Below are 14880 nucleotides of genomic sequence, written 5' to 3' on the forward strand. Positions count from 1 at the left end.
TTGATTTGATCTTAGTACCGAGAATGGGATCTCTCTTTCCTCTTTTATTTTATAACAGGCTTTTGCTGGTACATAAAACTGTATTTTTTATACGTTGATCTGGTATCCAGCCACTGAACTGAAATCTACCTAAGTTGGATGATGTGAAACTGCAGGTCATCAACCCATTTAGATTTACAGAAGGGCAAGTGCATCTGGGTAAACCTTAACGTAACAATCTTGCTGATCCATAAGTAAAAGGCTGATAGGAAAATGGACAACGGATATAAACTGTCAGTTTTTAGTAAAAGAAATACAAAGGGCTTATATTATAAACATGACAAGATGCTCAGTGTCACTCACAGCAGTTATTAGAAATTAAAGCAATGCAAGTTAAGATAAGCAGCTCATTTCCTCCATCCACATTTCAAAAGATTTAAAAACTTGAGATTCAGGTTGAGGCAAGGGTGTGAACAGGCACCTCTTTGGAAGTCCAAAGATCTAACAGTGCCGCTACAGAAAACAGAAACCTGACGGTGTGTATCCCTGCCATCTCACATCTAACAACCGAGAACACCCGCTGCCTCCCAGGAGGGGACCTGGGTGTGGGGGGGCGGGGTGAGAAGACTTCACCTTAGACCTTTTTGTACTATTTTGACTTTTCAACATATGCATTACCCTCCGGGAAAATAAAATTTGAAAACAAAGGGGAAAAGCTGTCCCGTAAGTCAGCAGGACAAAGAACAAGCCAGCAGCAACCCCCCTGGCTAAGATAAGGAGGGACTGTGACTCCCACGTGGCCGGCCCTGCCCCCCTGCCCTCCTCCCCGCCCCCCTGGGGACCTCCCGAGCCAGCGGCCGGACCACACCACACCTCGGACCACACCACACCTCGGACCACACCACACCTCGGACCACACCACACCTCGCCTAGCTGCTTACATCCCCACCCCACTGGCTGCCTGCACCCCCACAGCACCCTCTGGCCTGGTTTGGGAAGAGGAAGGCGGCCTGAGTCTCCTCTGCTTCCGTCCCTCCCAAGAGCAACCCCATTCCCCCCCTCAGGAGCAGCCCCTATGCCGGGGTGGAACCGGCAGGCTGGGGACCCCGTGCACACAGGAGGGCGCAGCTCCTGAGGGGGTGGGGGCTGGACTGCAGCCTGGGCACCGGGCATCCCCGCAGGCCTCAGGGTGCCCCTGGTAGGCAGAGGCCGGGAGCTGGTGGGCAGAGGCCGGGAGCTGGTGGGCAGAGGCCGGCCGGGGCAGCGCCCCGCCCAGGAACAGAGGCGACAGCCCGGCGGAGCTCCCTGGCTCCAGCCTGCTCTGAGGCCCATTGGCAACCTGCTTTGGGGTCCCCCGCCCTGGGTGATGCCACAGCCACCCCATGGCTCAGCATCCCCCGCCATCCCCGCACAGCCCTGTTAGCCTCCAGACCGTCCAGCTGTCCTCTGGGCTCCCATTTAATCCTAAAGACAGGGCCCCCAGAGCATTCGAGCCCCCAGGCAGGGAAGGAAGAGACCTGGAGGCCCAAGGTCAAGCTCCCGCTGAGTTAGCTTGTACCCAGAGGCAGTCTCCATGCCCGCGGCCCAGCTCTCCCACCCCTCGGCGACCTTCGGACAGGAAAGTGCTCTCCATTCCAGCTCCCGTGCAGCTCAGAGCCTCTCCCTCACCAAGTCAGAGTCTGCCTCAGTGTCCCCATCTGTAGGAAGGTTCTCGCAGCTGCCCCACACTCCGTGAAGACGCTGGCCCAGAGGGCGAAAGACCTTGAAATCATTTGAAGGTCTACCCAGGGGTCTGCGGCACCCATGGGTGGGGCCAGCTCCACCCAGCCACGGAGGCCCCTCCCGTAGCACCCTCCATGGGAAGGAAAGGTGGGAAATGGTGAACTCGAGAGAACCAGCTTCAGAAAGAGCCCCCGAGACAGCTGGGGGCAAATCTCCCGTGCAGAACTCCAAGTAACGTATGGCGTCTCTGCCCTCGCGCAGACAGAAGGGAACTAACTCCCGCTCCTAGAGTGGGGGCTGCCCACAGCGAGGTCCTAACAGAGCACAGGTGGAGCGTGGAAACAGAAGACCAGGTAGACCAGGTGTCCAGGGATCCACACCCATGTCCAGAAATGTCTGGAAACAGAAAGCAGACAAGGGGTTGCTCAGGGCTTGAGGGAGTGGGGAGAGGAAAGGGGGGTCTTCTAGGAATGATGATGGGATTGCTTTTAGGGGAGATGAAAGGAAATATTCTAAAATTAGATTTCCTGATGATTGCACGACCCTGAGAATACATTAAAAAGCAAAAAAGAGAGAAATCAATGCATGGAACTGTACGCCTCAAATGGGGGAGGGGTGTAAAGTATGCATATTACCTCAATAAAGCTGTTTTTTTAATTTAAAATAGATATATGTTTTAGTACCACTCGGGCCTGGCACAATTCCCACAGCATCCCTGGGCCTCAGTTTCCCACCATAAAAGAGGGGGCAGGTTATGCAGGGGTGGGCTAGATCAGTGCTTCTCAAGCTTTCACCCACTAGAAACTACCCCGAAAGCTTGTTAGACGGGGGAGTCCAACTGAGCTGCTCTGCAGCGGGGCCTGAGATGCTGCCTTTCAGGGGAGGCTGGTCCACGGACCACGTTTTAGGGGGCAAGGGTGTAGAGGTGTCTACGGCTCCCTCCAGCCCTCATGCTTTAGCAATCTACTCTTTCCCACCCTCTGTGAACTCCTAGCACATTTGTGCTCTCTCCCCACCCTTTCAGGACACACACAGGCTGCCAAACACCCAGACGGACGCTTACGGGCACGGCACATGCTGGAGAGGCCGGTCGGCAACCTCTTGAATCTGCTCGAGCCCAGAGCACCTGGCTGGGCTGGGCAGGAGAGAGGTCTTCCACCCGCAAAGCCCAAGCCAGGAGAGGACCTGGGGCTGCCATCTCCACCGACAGCGCTCGACAGAGAGAGGTGAGAGCAGGAGCGGAGTAGCGCGCCACAGCCTCCACGCAGTGGTGAACAAGCCCTAGTCTACCTAGGGATCAGTACCCTGGGTGCTTCCTGAAATAGCTTCGGCCCTTCCCCAGTCCTAACCAGGTTGGAACCGCGCACTCCACGCTGAAGCTGGTGGTCCAAGGACCCACTTCTTGAAAAAATACTGCCCAAGAGCCAGGCGGGAGAGAAGACAGGCTCGCACTCCAGGAGGCTGTCAGCAGCCGGCTGCACGTGGTGGCACGGCTATTCTACTCAGACCTGTTTCCCCATCCATCAAAGGGGGCTGGGGAGAGGCCCCTCAAGGTCTCCAGAGGGCATTCCTGTGCACGGCAAGGCCACGGGCAGCCTAGAAGGAGAGGGGAAGGGGCGGAAGGGGCACGACACTAGTACAATGACAGTACCCCGTCCCCTTAATTTCCAAGACAATGCCACAGCCTGTTTCACAGACGGCACGAGTTGAGAGGTTCAGTGATGTGGGAGAGAACTGAAGAGCCAAAGTCAGAACCTGGGGGCATCCAGCCCCAAAACCCAGGCCCTTCAAGGTGCCACCTGTGTCTAAGAAGGGGTCATTCATGGTGGCCTCTAGCCCAGTGTTTGTGTTTATCAACAGGGTAAGATGCTTCAAACCCAACAACACATGCTGGACTTCTTCACAGAAATACGTAAGGATCCATCTCATTCTTTTTAAAGGCTGTGCAGGTTCTACTACATGAAAGCTCCATATTCAACAAAATATGGGGCAATGGGGTGGTCATTTGGAAATTAATAAAACTGTATTCCTGCCTCAGTCCTTACACACCAAAATAAATACCAAACATGCCGAAGATTGGGGGGAGGGGGCGGAAGCATTTTTTAAAAAAGGAATTATCATCTTAAAAGTAGAGGTCTTTCCTAAATGGGATATGAAACAAATAATAATTAAGGTAAAGTCCAGTAACCCTGATCATATAAAAATGTATGTTTTATTGTATAAAGAACAAGTGAACAAATGAAAGAAATGTACACAAGAGGGAAAATATTTATAATACATATTTATAATATCCTGAATATGTAAAGCTCTCTGAGAAACAAACAAAAGGATAAAAATGCACTAGAAAAATGAGTAAATAAAAGGCAAAAAACTATAACTAATTAAATAAAAATATGAAAAAATACTAAACATCACTTAAGAAATGAAAATGAAAGTGGGAATATCCTATATATTTCCCCCCCTAGACTACCAAAAGTTAAAAGTGTTGACAAAGGTAAAGAAAAATTGGGCATTCTTTAATCATTCACAGAATCTACATATGCCAGGCACTGCTAGAAGGACTAGCCATGAATAAGATAAGTGAAGTCCCTGCCTTCAAGGAATTTATATTCCAGGTGTGTGAGAGACCGAGGATAAAAGGGAAGACAAGTCATTGCTGGCGAAAGCACAAATTGGTACAACTTTATTGGAGGGCAATATGGCTACCTCCCTAAAAATACTGTGCTAGTAATTCTGTTTCTAGATCTTTATCCTACAGCTATTTATTATTCCTGCTTCAGCAAAGAGATGTGTATACAAGATACTCATCAAAGGGCTGTGTGTACAACCAATCCAAGGTCCACAGAGAAAAGGTGGCATTGGTGTGGGAAAAGAGGCCATGGTGGCTGATGGGTGTGGGGAATGGGAGGAAGAGATGAGATGTGGAGGCGTTTTTGGGACTTGGGAGTTGCCCTGGATGGTGCTTCAGGGGCAATCACCGGACATTGTAAATCCTCCCAGGGCCCACTGGATGGAACGTGGGAGAGTATGGGCCATGATGTGGACCACTGACCATGAGGTGCAGAGGTGCCCAGAGATGTACTTAGGAAATGCAATGGATGTGTCATGATGATGGGAGTGAGTGTTGCTGGGGGTGGGGGGGGTGGGGGGGGGGTTGAATGGGACCTCATATTTTTTGAATGTAATATTTTTACAAAATGAGTAAAATTTAAAAAAATTAAAAAAATAAAATAAAAAAGGGCTGTGTGTAGCTGTAAAAAAAAAATGGGAATGAGCGGAATGGTTCTCACGTGGATGAATTACACAACATCTATATGTTGGCACATAACTCGTACAGATCGGGTTTTTTATTTGTTTTATGTGCCCGTATGGAAAACATTGATGATATTTTTGTTATTAAAGGAAAGAAAAAAAAAAGCAAGTTACTGGACAGTTTGTATAATATGATCCCATATTTCTTAAAAAGAAAAAAGCACACACATCTAGAAGTAGATATGTATGTGTGTCTAAATAACTTGACATATATGAGTTAATGTATGACTAAAATTAATCTGGGAGATGGGATTATGGGAAGCTTTCTTGAAAATATGAGTACACATTTCTGCCCTGTTTGGCTGTTTGACTTTATAATAAACATGTGTTACTTTTACACTCAGAGGAGAAAAGGAAAAAAAAAAGCATTAAAAAAACAACCACCACCAAGTTATGTATTTTAAAGTCATTTGGTTTATTAAGTCTATATTCCCCAACTGCAAGCTAAAAATTAATCTAGAAAAACTTCAGCTAAGGGAAAAGGATAACAAAGGTACTAATCCTTTGCCCCATTACTTAAACTCAAAGTCACTGATATAATTGGAAGGAGGGAAAAATACAACCCTGTCATACCTATTTGCCAGATATTTGTTATTCACTTAATTCTCAAAGCAACCCATAAAAGGAACAGTTCCAGAAGGTAAGAGACAGCTGCAATTCTTTGAGTTCCAGAAACTCGGGAAGACAGGAGGACATCCTACCTAGAGCTTATCTCACTGGCCGTTCCCTGGGGACATTTGTGGGTGGGGAGTGAGGGTGGGGGTGGGGTAGGTTCAACTGTTTGACTTTTTTTTCCTCCAAGGAGGCCCCGCCCACCTGCCCGGTTCTCTCCTTCAAGGTCCTCTTCCCCAGCCAGCCTCACCCTCACCCCCCTCCGAGCTGCACGTGCAGTTCCAGGTGGTGGACACAGCACCCGGGCTAGAACCGTGCCCGTGGAACCTCCAGGGACCAGCTGCCCAGGCAGTGGGCGCTCCCCCTCCACGACCCCTGTATCACCCTCAGCTCAGTCACCCCCCAAGCTGGCCAGGATGTGAGGAATGAGGAGAACGGGGAGGCATCACCCCGAAGGCTGAGGCCCGGCTCTCCTGGCTGGAGGAACCCATCCTTAACACGAGTCACCACAGTGAGGAGACCAGTGCTTTTTGTCACTGCAATTTTTTAAAAGGTATTTTTTTAACACCCTCCAGAAGAACTGTCTCCTCAGGGTCTATGCCCGTTATCTGGTTGTACAGTGGAGGAAGCAGGAATATAAAATAAAGCAGGCCTCCCTTTCTGCAACCTGACCCAAAGCTACCTCCTTTCATTTCTAAGAGGTGTCCTTCTTTGAAGGGCCAACGATGAGGTAGATCTTTTGAGTTGAAAAAAGAAAAGAAAATAATAATAAAAATTCTCAAAGACCCAAACTTAGGATTAACGGAAACACGGAACCATGTGTCTCCACGTAAAGCCCTTTCTTAATACCAGCTAACAGGTGAGTACTTATTATGGGCCAGGCACTGTTTCAAGGTTTTCCGCGCACTAACTCATTTTATCCATACAGCAGGGCCTACTACTTTGTGGGGATGGTCTTTCCACCTCACAGATAGGAACCTGGGCACAGAAGTTAGGGGGCCTCTCCAATAACTCAGCCACAGCAGGGTAGTCAAAACTCGGCCATCTGGTCTACCTCTCCAGCCACCGCAGGCACCTTCCCCCTTGTATGCCAACCTCCAATCACCCCGAACCACTTAGGATCCCTAGGATAAGACAGTGTTCTCATCTGTACCCCCACCTTCACCCCATTCTGGGTCTCTACATGAGGGTCTCTCTTCCATCTGAACTACCTGGAATGAATGAAAGACTAATGAAAATTCATGATTATATTTAAGACTCCAGAATAGTTTTGGCAGAAAATGCCAAAGCTTTCTTGATAATGAGCCACTCTTTCAAAGTTGTTTCTTATCTCAAAGCCCTGGGGTTTTAGCCTGTTTCTCTGACCCACCCACCCACATCATCCCTTCCCTCAGGCTTCAGCTTTCAGGAAAGATCTTCCTACCGTGACCTTTAGCCACTGACAAAGAGGTTATCAGGGAGTGTGCAAACCACTGTTCAACAGTTGTCCACCCCTCAGAAGGTCGGAGGCCATCTCTTTTCCTTAGAACTCCGTTTCATAGGAAGACACTTTGCCTTTCAAACTGTTTTCACCACATCCAAAAGTGACCATTGAGATTGGTGATGGGACACCCATCTCTCTCTCTCTCACACACACACACTTGTCATTTGACACTACACTGTACACTGAAAAATGGACTTCCCATGGTTTATATGACCTTTTGATATGTTTTCAGAGACCTTTAACACATCCTCAGAGATACAATGCACTAAACATCACAGAGCCGATGCAATAAACATCAGACACTTAACAGCCAACTTTTCAACTAATCAAAACGGTCTTGAATGAAGTGTCAAAACTAATTTTTGAATTGAAAACCATCAACTCCTACAGGCTTTGTCACATGACATGGAAGAATGGGTTCTACCACATAAAGTATGCTGAAAAACTGTGCCTGGTACAGCATCACCAACACAAGCAAAACCAAACAAAAAGGCCAGTGAAAATAAAAAGGTAGCCATGCCCTGCCCTCACAGAGCTTACATTCTATTATTGGAAATTTTCTTTCCGCAGTTTTGACAAAATTCTGCCCTAAATAACAAGAGGAAAAAAACAGTGAAAAAATGCAGCTCTTTTCAATGATGTTTAAGAAACATTAGTAATAATGGGAAACACTAGCATAAGAGTTTTTAATAAAAGCAAGAAAAAACTGTATAAATGGTATGCTCTTATCAATGTAAAAAAAAAAAAGGCATAGAAGTAGCTATAAAATTCAGATATAAGAATATATGACTGGAGATGGCTAAGAAGAACAATGAAAGGAACTTCTTCTCCCACATAGGAAAACTTATTTCCAAGCTACAGTCAGTTCAATGAGGAATGGGTCCAGAATCAATGGACATTGGGAGTACAGGACAGATATCTACGTAAGGGTCTGATTCTAGCCTAATAGTTTAGAAATTCGTTTTCAAAATGTTTTTAAAGTGGCATTTTAAATCACTGAGAAAAAATAAACAAGCAATAACTAGTACTAGATAACATGATTAACTAGAAAAAACAAACTTATATCACATCAGAAATGCCAAATGCATTTGAGTGTTAAAATTTAGAAATCATTAAGGAAACTTTAAGGAACCTCCAAGCTGATTTTGGGGTAGGATCAGGCATTTCTAAGCATTTAAAAAAGAAAGTCTTAAAGATTGAAAGATTTGACATTTAAGTAAGTTTCTACACGGAAAAAAAAAAATTAGGTCATATACTCCACACCACAAAGATAGTTAACATACAGTATCTATAGTGAATGGCCAGCAACCCACAGAGAGAACGATCTGCAGTATAAAACAACTAAAAAGTTAATATTCTTAATAGATGGATGCTCTCACCATCAAAAGAAAAATGTGAAAAAACATGAGCATACCAATAAACAAGTAAAAATGGTCAATAGATAACACTTTTAAATGTTCAACTACATTAGCAATCATAGAAATGCTAGGTTAAGGATAAATTCCATGTTTCACTAATCAGATGAAAAACAATAACAAGCCTAATGTTGGCAAAGACACAGTAAAATGTACACTGCTGGTTGGAGCATAAATTGGTGCGTTGGACTGAGAAGGAAATTTGGTAGTAAGTATCAAAAACCTGAAAAACGCTCAGGGGAGCGGGTGTAGCTGAGTGGTTTGAGTGCCCACTTCCCGCGCACCAGGTCCTGAAGCTCAATACCCAGCACCTCCTAACAACAAAAACAAAAAACAAAAACAAAAACCTTCAAATCCTATGGTCCAGTAGTTCTACTCTTGGGTGCTTATTGGAAAAATAATGACCATTTCAAAAAAAGATTTATATACAAGGACGTTCATCAGAGCAGTGTTTCACTTCCAGCAACTGGTAACTGAGTGTCCATTAATACGAAACTGGTCAATGAAATAATAGAACTATACGAGGTAATACCATGCAGCCATTACAAAAATGTTAAGTTCTCAACGCATTTTTAATGGACGGAGAAAAGTTCACTAATACAGTAAATGAAAAGAGCAGGCTATGTATCTGTAGCACGATCACAATTTTAAAAGATGTACATACACATATGTAGAAGGCATGTTAGCAGTGTTCTCTGATGAGACAGGCTTTAATTAACTTTCTCTTTCTTCCTTACACTTAGTAGTTAAGTCATCCCAATGCTCTATAATGAACATGCACCATTTTAATCCTCAAAAACATGGCTAAGAAAATAACTAAAGTAAATAACAAGTTAATACAGGGTGATAGCTCATGGAATAACTCCTCTTGCCTCTCTTTTCACTTACCTATATTGAGCAAACGGATAAATTCTTTCAAAAGGACCTAATATGACAACTGTGGAACATCGTCCAAAGTTGGTGTATTAAAAAGGAGTGTTGGCGGCGGACTTGGCCCAGTGGTCAGGGCGTCCGTCTACCACATGGGAGGCCCGCGGTTCAAACCCCGGGCCTCCTTGACCCGTGTGGAGCTGGCCCATGTGCAGTGCTGATGCGTGCAAGGAGTGCTGTGCCACGCAGGGGTGTCCCCCGCGTAGGGGAGCCCCACGCGCAAGGAGTGCACCCCGTAAGGAGAGCCGCCCAGCGCGAAAAGAAAGCGCAGCTTGCCCAGGAATGGTGCCGCACACATGGAGAAGTGACACAACAAGAAGAAACACAGATTCCTGTGCTGCTGACAACAACAGAAGTGGATAAAGAAGACGCAGCAAATAGAACAGACAACCAGGGTGGGTGGGGGGGGAAGGGGAGAGAAATAATAAAATAAATAAATCTTAAAAAAAAAAAAAGAAAAAAAAAAGGAGTGTGGGGGGGTGGGGGGGTACACGGGGACCTCATTTTTTTAATGTAATATTTTTAAAAATGAATAAAAATAAATAGATAAATAAAAAATATAAAAATACAGAACAAGTTAGGTTGTTTAAAAAAATAAAAATAAAATAAAATATATTACAAAGACAAAAGAATAAAAAAATAAAAAGGAAGTGTGTGGGGGAGTGTGCAGCCAGAGGCCTTACAAGTGCAGGTAGGGGGCAGCATCCAGACCCAGCAGCAAGACCCCTGACCACTCCTCAGGGCCAAGGCCAAGGCCGCACTCTCTAAGAACCATCTCACTGCTTCACGCTTTACCAAGATAGCTGAGGCTCAGAGAGGAGAGAGACTCAAAGGGACAAGGCAAGCCAGTGGCATCTGCCCTTCCAGGAAAGAGAAAGGCAAATGGCAGAAACGAGCACGGACACAGATATTCTGCCCCGTCGCCATCATAACCACCTAGGGCCGCGTGCCTCGCCAGCTGAAGCGCCAATCTCAGGCTTCCCCTGCGCACAACTGAGGGCAAGGGGGCTCCCCGCTCCAACCATCACCTGCCACCCGAGCCCCTTCGGTAACGGGAGGGGGTGTTTCTGTAAAGCGGCCGAGGCCGAGCCACCTGCTGGTTCTCAGCTCGTCTGCAGGTCCAGAAGCTGGCATGTTCAGCGGTGCGAGGAGAACCCAACGAGCAGCTTGGGCTCCCACCCCCAACTAGCCCCCCAAATTGAGGAGTCAAAGCTCTCCGGAAGGTGGCTCTCCTGCTAGTCCCTACAAAAAGCACGGGGCCTCCCTGCCTCTTTGAATCCTGCCAGCATGCTGGTGAAGTGACCCAAGACGAAAATACAATCAGCCCTCCCGTGTGACAACTACAGAAACTGCCGAGCACCGCTCAGACGGACACGCCACGTGGCAACCCTTAGCCGCAGCAGGCACTGCTCGTGCGGGCATTTGCTCAAACTTCACCCAGTTATCTTTCTCATAGACACGTGGAAAACACTGAGGCTCGGTGGAAAAAAAAAAAAGGGCAGCTCAAAGCCACAGAGTGGGAAGTGCTGGAGCCGAAAATGGAATTCCAAAGCCCCTGTTGGGTCTCTTGTCCCCCGAGGCCACAAAGGGCTCCCTTCCCCGTTGGACCTGGCCATGCCCACTCCCTGCCAGGTGCATTCCAGGAACGACAGCAGACTTGGGGACCCGGGGTGCTCGGTCTAGCCTAGACGGCCCTCAGTCACGGTCACAGTAGGTTGTCATTGCGCTAACAGCCGCACCACGGAGCCTGTTGGCGCCATTCCTCAGCTGGAGGCCCTGAAGCTTGCTCAGGAAATGGAATCTTCCTGAGCGCCGCCCCACCCGCCCAGGAGGTCATGAGCTCCACCTCCGGGGGTCTTCCTGGCACACCCCGCCCCCAGCCTTTACCTTGGTTCAGGTAGGTCAGCGTCTCTTCGTGCAGCTTCACGGCCGGGGACGTGGCGGCGCACAGCACGTACTGCAGCGGCGGCAGGCGGGCCTCGTTCTCGGGGGACAGCTGGGGCTCCTCCTGCTTGAAGATGGGCAGAGCGAGGACATCGCTGCAACACACAGGGGAGTGGCCGGGAGTGAGCCCGAAGGGGCCGTGCACAGGCAGCGGCCCGCGAGGCACCCGGCCAGCCTGTGACTCCTCCCGGCACAGAGCAGGCCCACGCCGAGGCTGGAGGCTGTCTTCACCCAGTGGCCGCCGCGGAGGCCAACACGCCCAGTGACCAGTAACCACAGGAGGCATACGTCCTCTCCCCGCTGTGGGGACTCGCAGCAGGGAAGACTCCTTTAGGGCCACTAGGTTCCTGGTCCCCGGGACAGGCCAATCACGACAAGGTCTGGTCTGGCAGACGCAAGCCAACGGAATGGATTTTTCTTTTTATTTAACTCTTCTCCTTGTCTGATATGTCTCGGACCAATAGAGTCGGGTCCTCAGCCCTCTGTGAACTCTGCAAGTGCACAAGCTTTGCTCGAGACACCCCTTCTACAACAGGACACCCAGCGGGCGAGAACCCTGTTTTGAGGGTAGTGTCAATCACTTTGCAACGCAAAACAAGACATAAGGCCCCGAGTTTCAGTTCAGTTCTCTTACCCAAATGGAAAATCTTGAGAAGTTCATGGATTCCTTTCCCCCACCCCTAAACAAAACTCCCCAACGTTATCAAGAAAGCCAGCCTCTCCTCGCCTTGTGACCGGAGAACTTGTTTCTAGATGTATTTGTTAAATGCCCTCGCACGGGAAGGAATAAAAATTCGTGAGCACACGAATGGCCCACGAGCAGGAGTGACTTGTCTAGGACCTCAAAATTATGTGCAGGGCGGAACAGGTGCCAAAAGTATGCCAGCGTCCTTATCTTGATAACCTCCCTCCTCCTCGTGTCCCGGGCTGGGAACCGGGTTAGCTGACCCCACTTCACTCTATAAACAGCGAAGCCACAGGTACAATCTGTTCCTCCTGAGCCACAATAAATGAGTGTCTCTGCAACACAAACCCGGCACACACCCTGACCGAGTCTTCCCCATTCCCAGCAGCAGCAGGCTGGTTGGGGGCACGCCTGGGAAACCTGCCACCCTGCCTTCCCCGCGGCTGCACCTTCCACCCGAGCGGGGCACAGTCCCAGCCGCGTGGTCATCTAGGAACACGGGAGAAGCCAGCCAGCCTGCTCACCTGGGGATTGCACAATTCCGTGTTTGCCCAGACCATGTTAATAACCCATGGGCTGCTGCCTTTCAATTAAAAAAAGAACAAAAAACAAAAAAAGCCAGGGAGGGAGGGGGTGGGGCAGAACCATCACCCAACAGTAACTCATTTCAAGCTAGCATTCTTATTTGCCAAGGAATAAAAGTCATGAGAACATCAAACAGAAGAGGGAAGGGAGAAGAGGCTATTACCCTGGGGACATCCGACAACCTGCAGAGTGGGGAGATGACCGAAAATTATTTTTAAAAAAAGACCAGACCCTCAACCGAGAGTGCACATTTACCACCCACGACCCCGTCACTAAGGTCAACCTACCCAAGGGCAAAAACCCCAGCTTCCTAGCAGTGGTCCCCAAATCACCCAGAAACCAGTGTGGCTTTGCGGCACCTCTCACTGCAAATCCCTTCTCCTAACGCAAAACCAAAAACCTAAAGGTGATCACAAGGGTAGCAGATGTGAAAACTGCGCCTCCCATGCCAGGGGAAAACTATCCCCTGGTGCTAACAGTTTAGGTATCCAGCAAGTTTTACACACGCTCCCCCTCAGCCCTGGGTCACCTTCAACTCCTTTTTTAAAGGCATGGCCAGACTACAATTGAGGCAAAGCTACAACTAAAACTCCTAAGTGCAGGAGAATAAAAATGGACTCCACGGTGGCACTTTGTGCTAAGAGAATCCCCGAGGGCAGCTTCCGACTGGTGACACCCCCCGCCGGCTGGGAGCCCCGCAGTCCTCGGTTAACTGCGAGACTCTCGCCCTCTCCGACTGCTCAGGCCCGGGAATGAAAGGCAGCGCGCAGCGCGCACAAGTTGAACCCATTCCCTCCTCCACCTCCCGGAGGAACTCCTGTCTGGGAGGACTGTCACACCCATCCGCCGCCAGGATTTGCAATTAACAGGCGGCCTTAAATCCGAGCGGGCCCTGCTTGGGGCCAAAAAAAAAAAGCCTTCTCGTTTCCGGGCGGCTGGGGCTGTCAGGGACCGCGGACGCCTCGGACCTCACAATTCACTTTCCCGGCGCCCACATCGAATGCCCTTTGGGCTAAATTAGGCGCATTTCATAAACTGTGACTAGGATGGAAAGGCAGGCTAAAGCTGGTTCAGGCGAGTTCAGAAGGCGCGATGCCTGCCCATTAGCGCCCGGCCGGCAGCAGAACGGGAAACAGCAATCCTCGGGGACCGAATCGGCTGGGGGCCGGCGGGGGGGTCCTTCTCCCTTACAGGGCAGATTCTGGGAATTGTAGGGAACTTTGCAAAACAGGCAGGACTTACTTTTCCCTTTGGAGGGCACTAGTCAAATCCCTGCCGAATAAGAAAGATCTCCATCAAGGGCGATCCGCGCGCAGGCCTCGGGCCAATGCGCGCAAGCCCCTCGGCGGCGAGGTCTGGGGGTCGCTCTGCCGCGCACCCATCCGCCCCCCGGCCCAGTGAGCGGCCCGGGACAGGGGCAAGGAGCAGGGACTAGACCCCCGGAAAGGGGCCAGACTGGTGGTAGGCAGTTCCCTCTTGTCCGACACGGGGGTGGCCGTGCGGGTCAAGGGGAGGCTGCGGCCGCGCCCCGCGCCGCCGGGGACCGTCAGGGGAGGAGCCCTCGGCCACCCCAGGCTCCGCGCGTCCCCTTCTCGGGTGCGCCTCAAGTCCCGTCAGTCCCTCGGCGGGTCCCCTAAGGGCCGCCCCGTGCGCCCCAGGCGCAAAGCGGCCTCCACGGGGATTCGTTGTGGCCCGGGAGAAGGGAGCCCAGCGACGGCGCCTGGGGTCCCGAGGCCTCCAGCTTCCGCCCTCCCCGGGCCGCCCCCGGCCGAGCCCCCCGGGGCTGCGGCGCGGGCCTTACCGCAGGTAGCTGCCGGAGTTGTGCTGGTTGTAGTGCTCGGGCTGCGTGTGCCAGAAGAGCATGGCTGAGCTCCGGGCGCCGCCGGGCGAGGCGCAGGCACGAGCGCAGACAGACCACACTTGCACACCTGAATCGCGCGCTCTGGGCCCGCCGCGCCCGCCGGCCCCACACCTTTATGGGCGGCCCGAGGGGCGGGGCCAAGGCCGGAGCCGCCCCCCAGGAAGCGCGGAGCGGGAGGGCGTCTCCCCGCCGGGCCCGCACCTGGGCTGGCCGGCACCTGGGCTGGCCGGCACCTGGGCTGACCCGCACCCGCATACCTTTCCCGCGAGCGCGCGCGCCTGCAGGCCCGGAGGACTAGGGGAGCAGGGGGAGGGGGGCCCCAGGTGACACCCACCGCAGCCGTCGGGGCTCG

The 14880-nt window shown here is 50.5% G+C and overlaps 1 protein-coding gene across 1 annotated transcript in view; it reads right to left on the reverse strand.

Moving 5' to 3' along the window:
- The window catches only part of TFCP2L1 (transcription factor CP2 like 1), a 54489-nt gene extending 39852 nt beyond the window's left edge, over positions 1-14637 (reverse strand). Inside the window, exons 1-2 of the mRNA XM_058301161.2 lie at positions 14469-14637; positions 11341-11492 (exon numbers count right to left, since the gene is read on the reverse strand). Of these exons, the coding sequence (XP_058157144.1) occupies positions 11341-11492; positions 14469-14530 (214 nt within the window). The 5' untranslated portion in view covers positions 14531-14637. The remainder of the gene's footprint in view (positions 1-11340; positions 11493-14468) is intronic.
- Between the last annotated feature and the right edge of the window lie 243 nt (positions 14638-14880).

The sequence above is a fragment of the Dasypus novemcinctus genome, chromosome 7 (genome assembly GCF_030445035.2).
Source record: "Dasypus novemcinctus isolate mDasNov1 chromosome 7, mDasNov1.1.hap2, whole genome shotgun sequence".
NCBI lineage: Eukaryota > Metazoa > Chordata > Mammalia > Cingulata > Dasypodidae > Dasypus > Dasypus novemcinctus.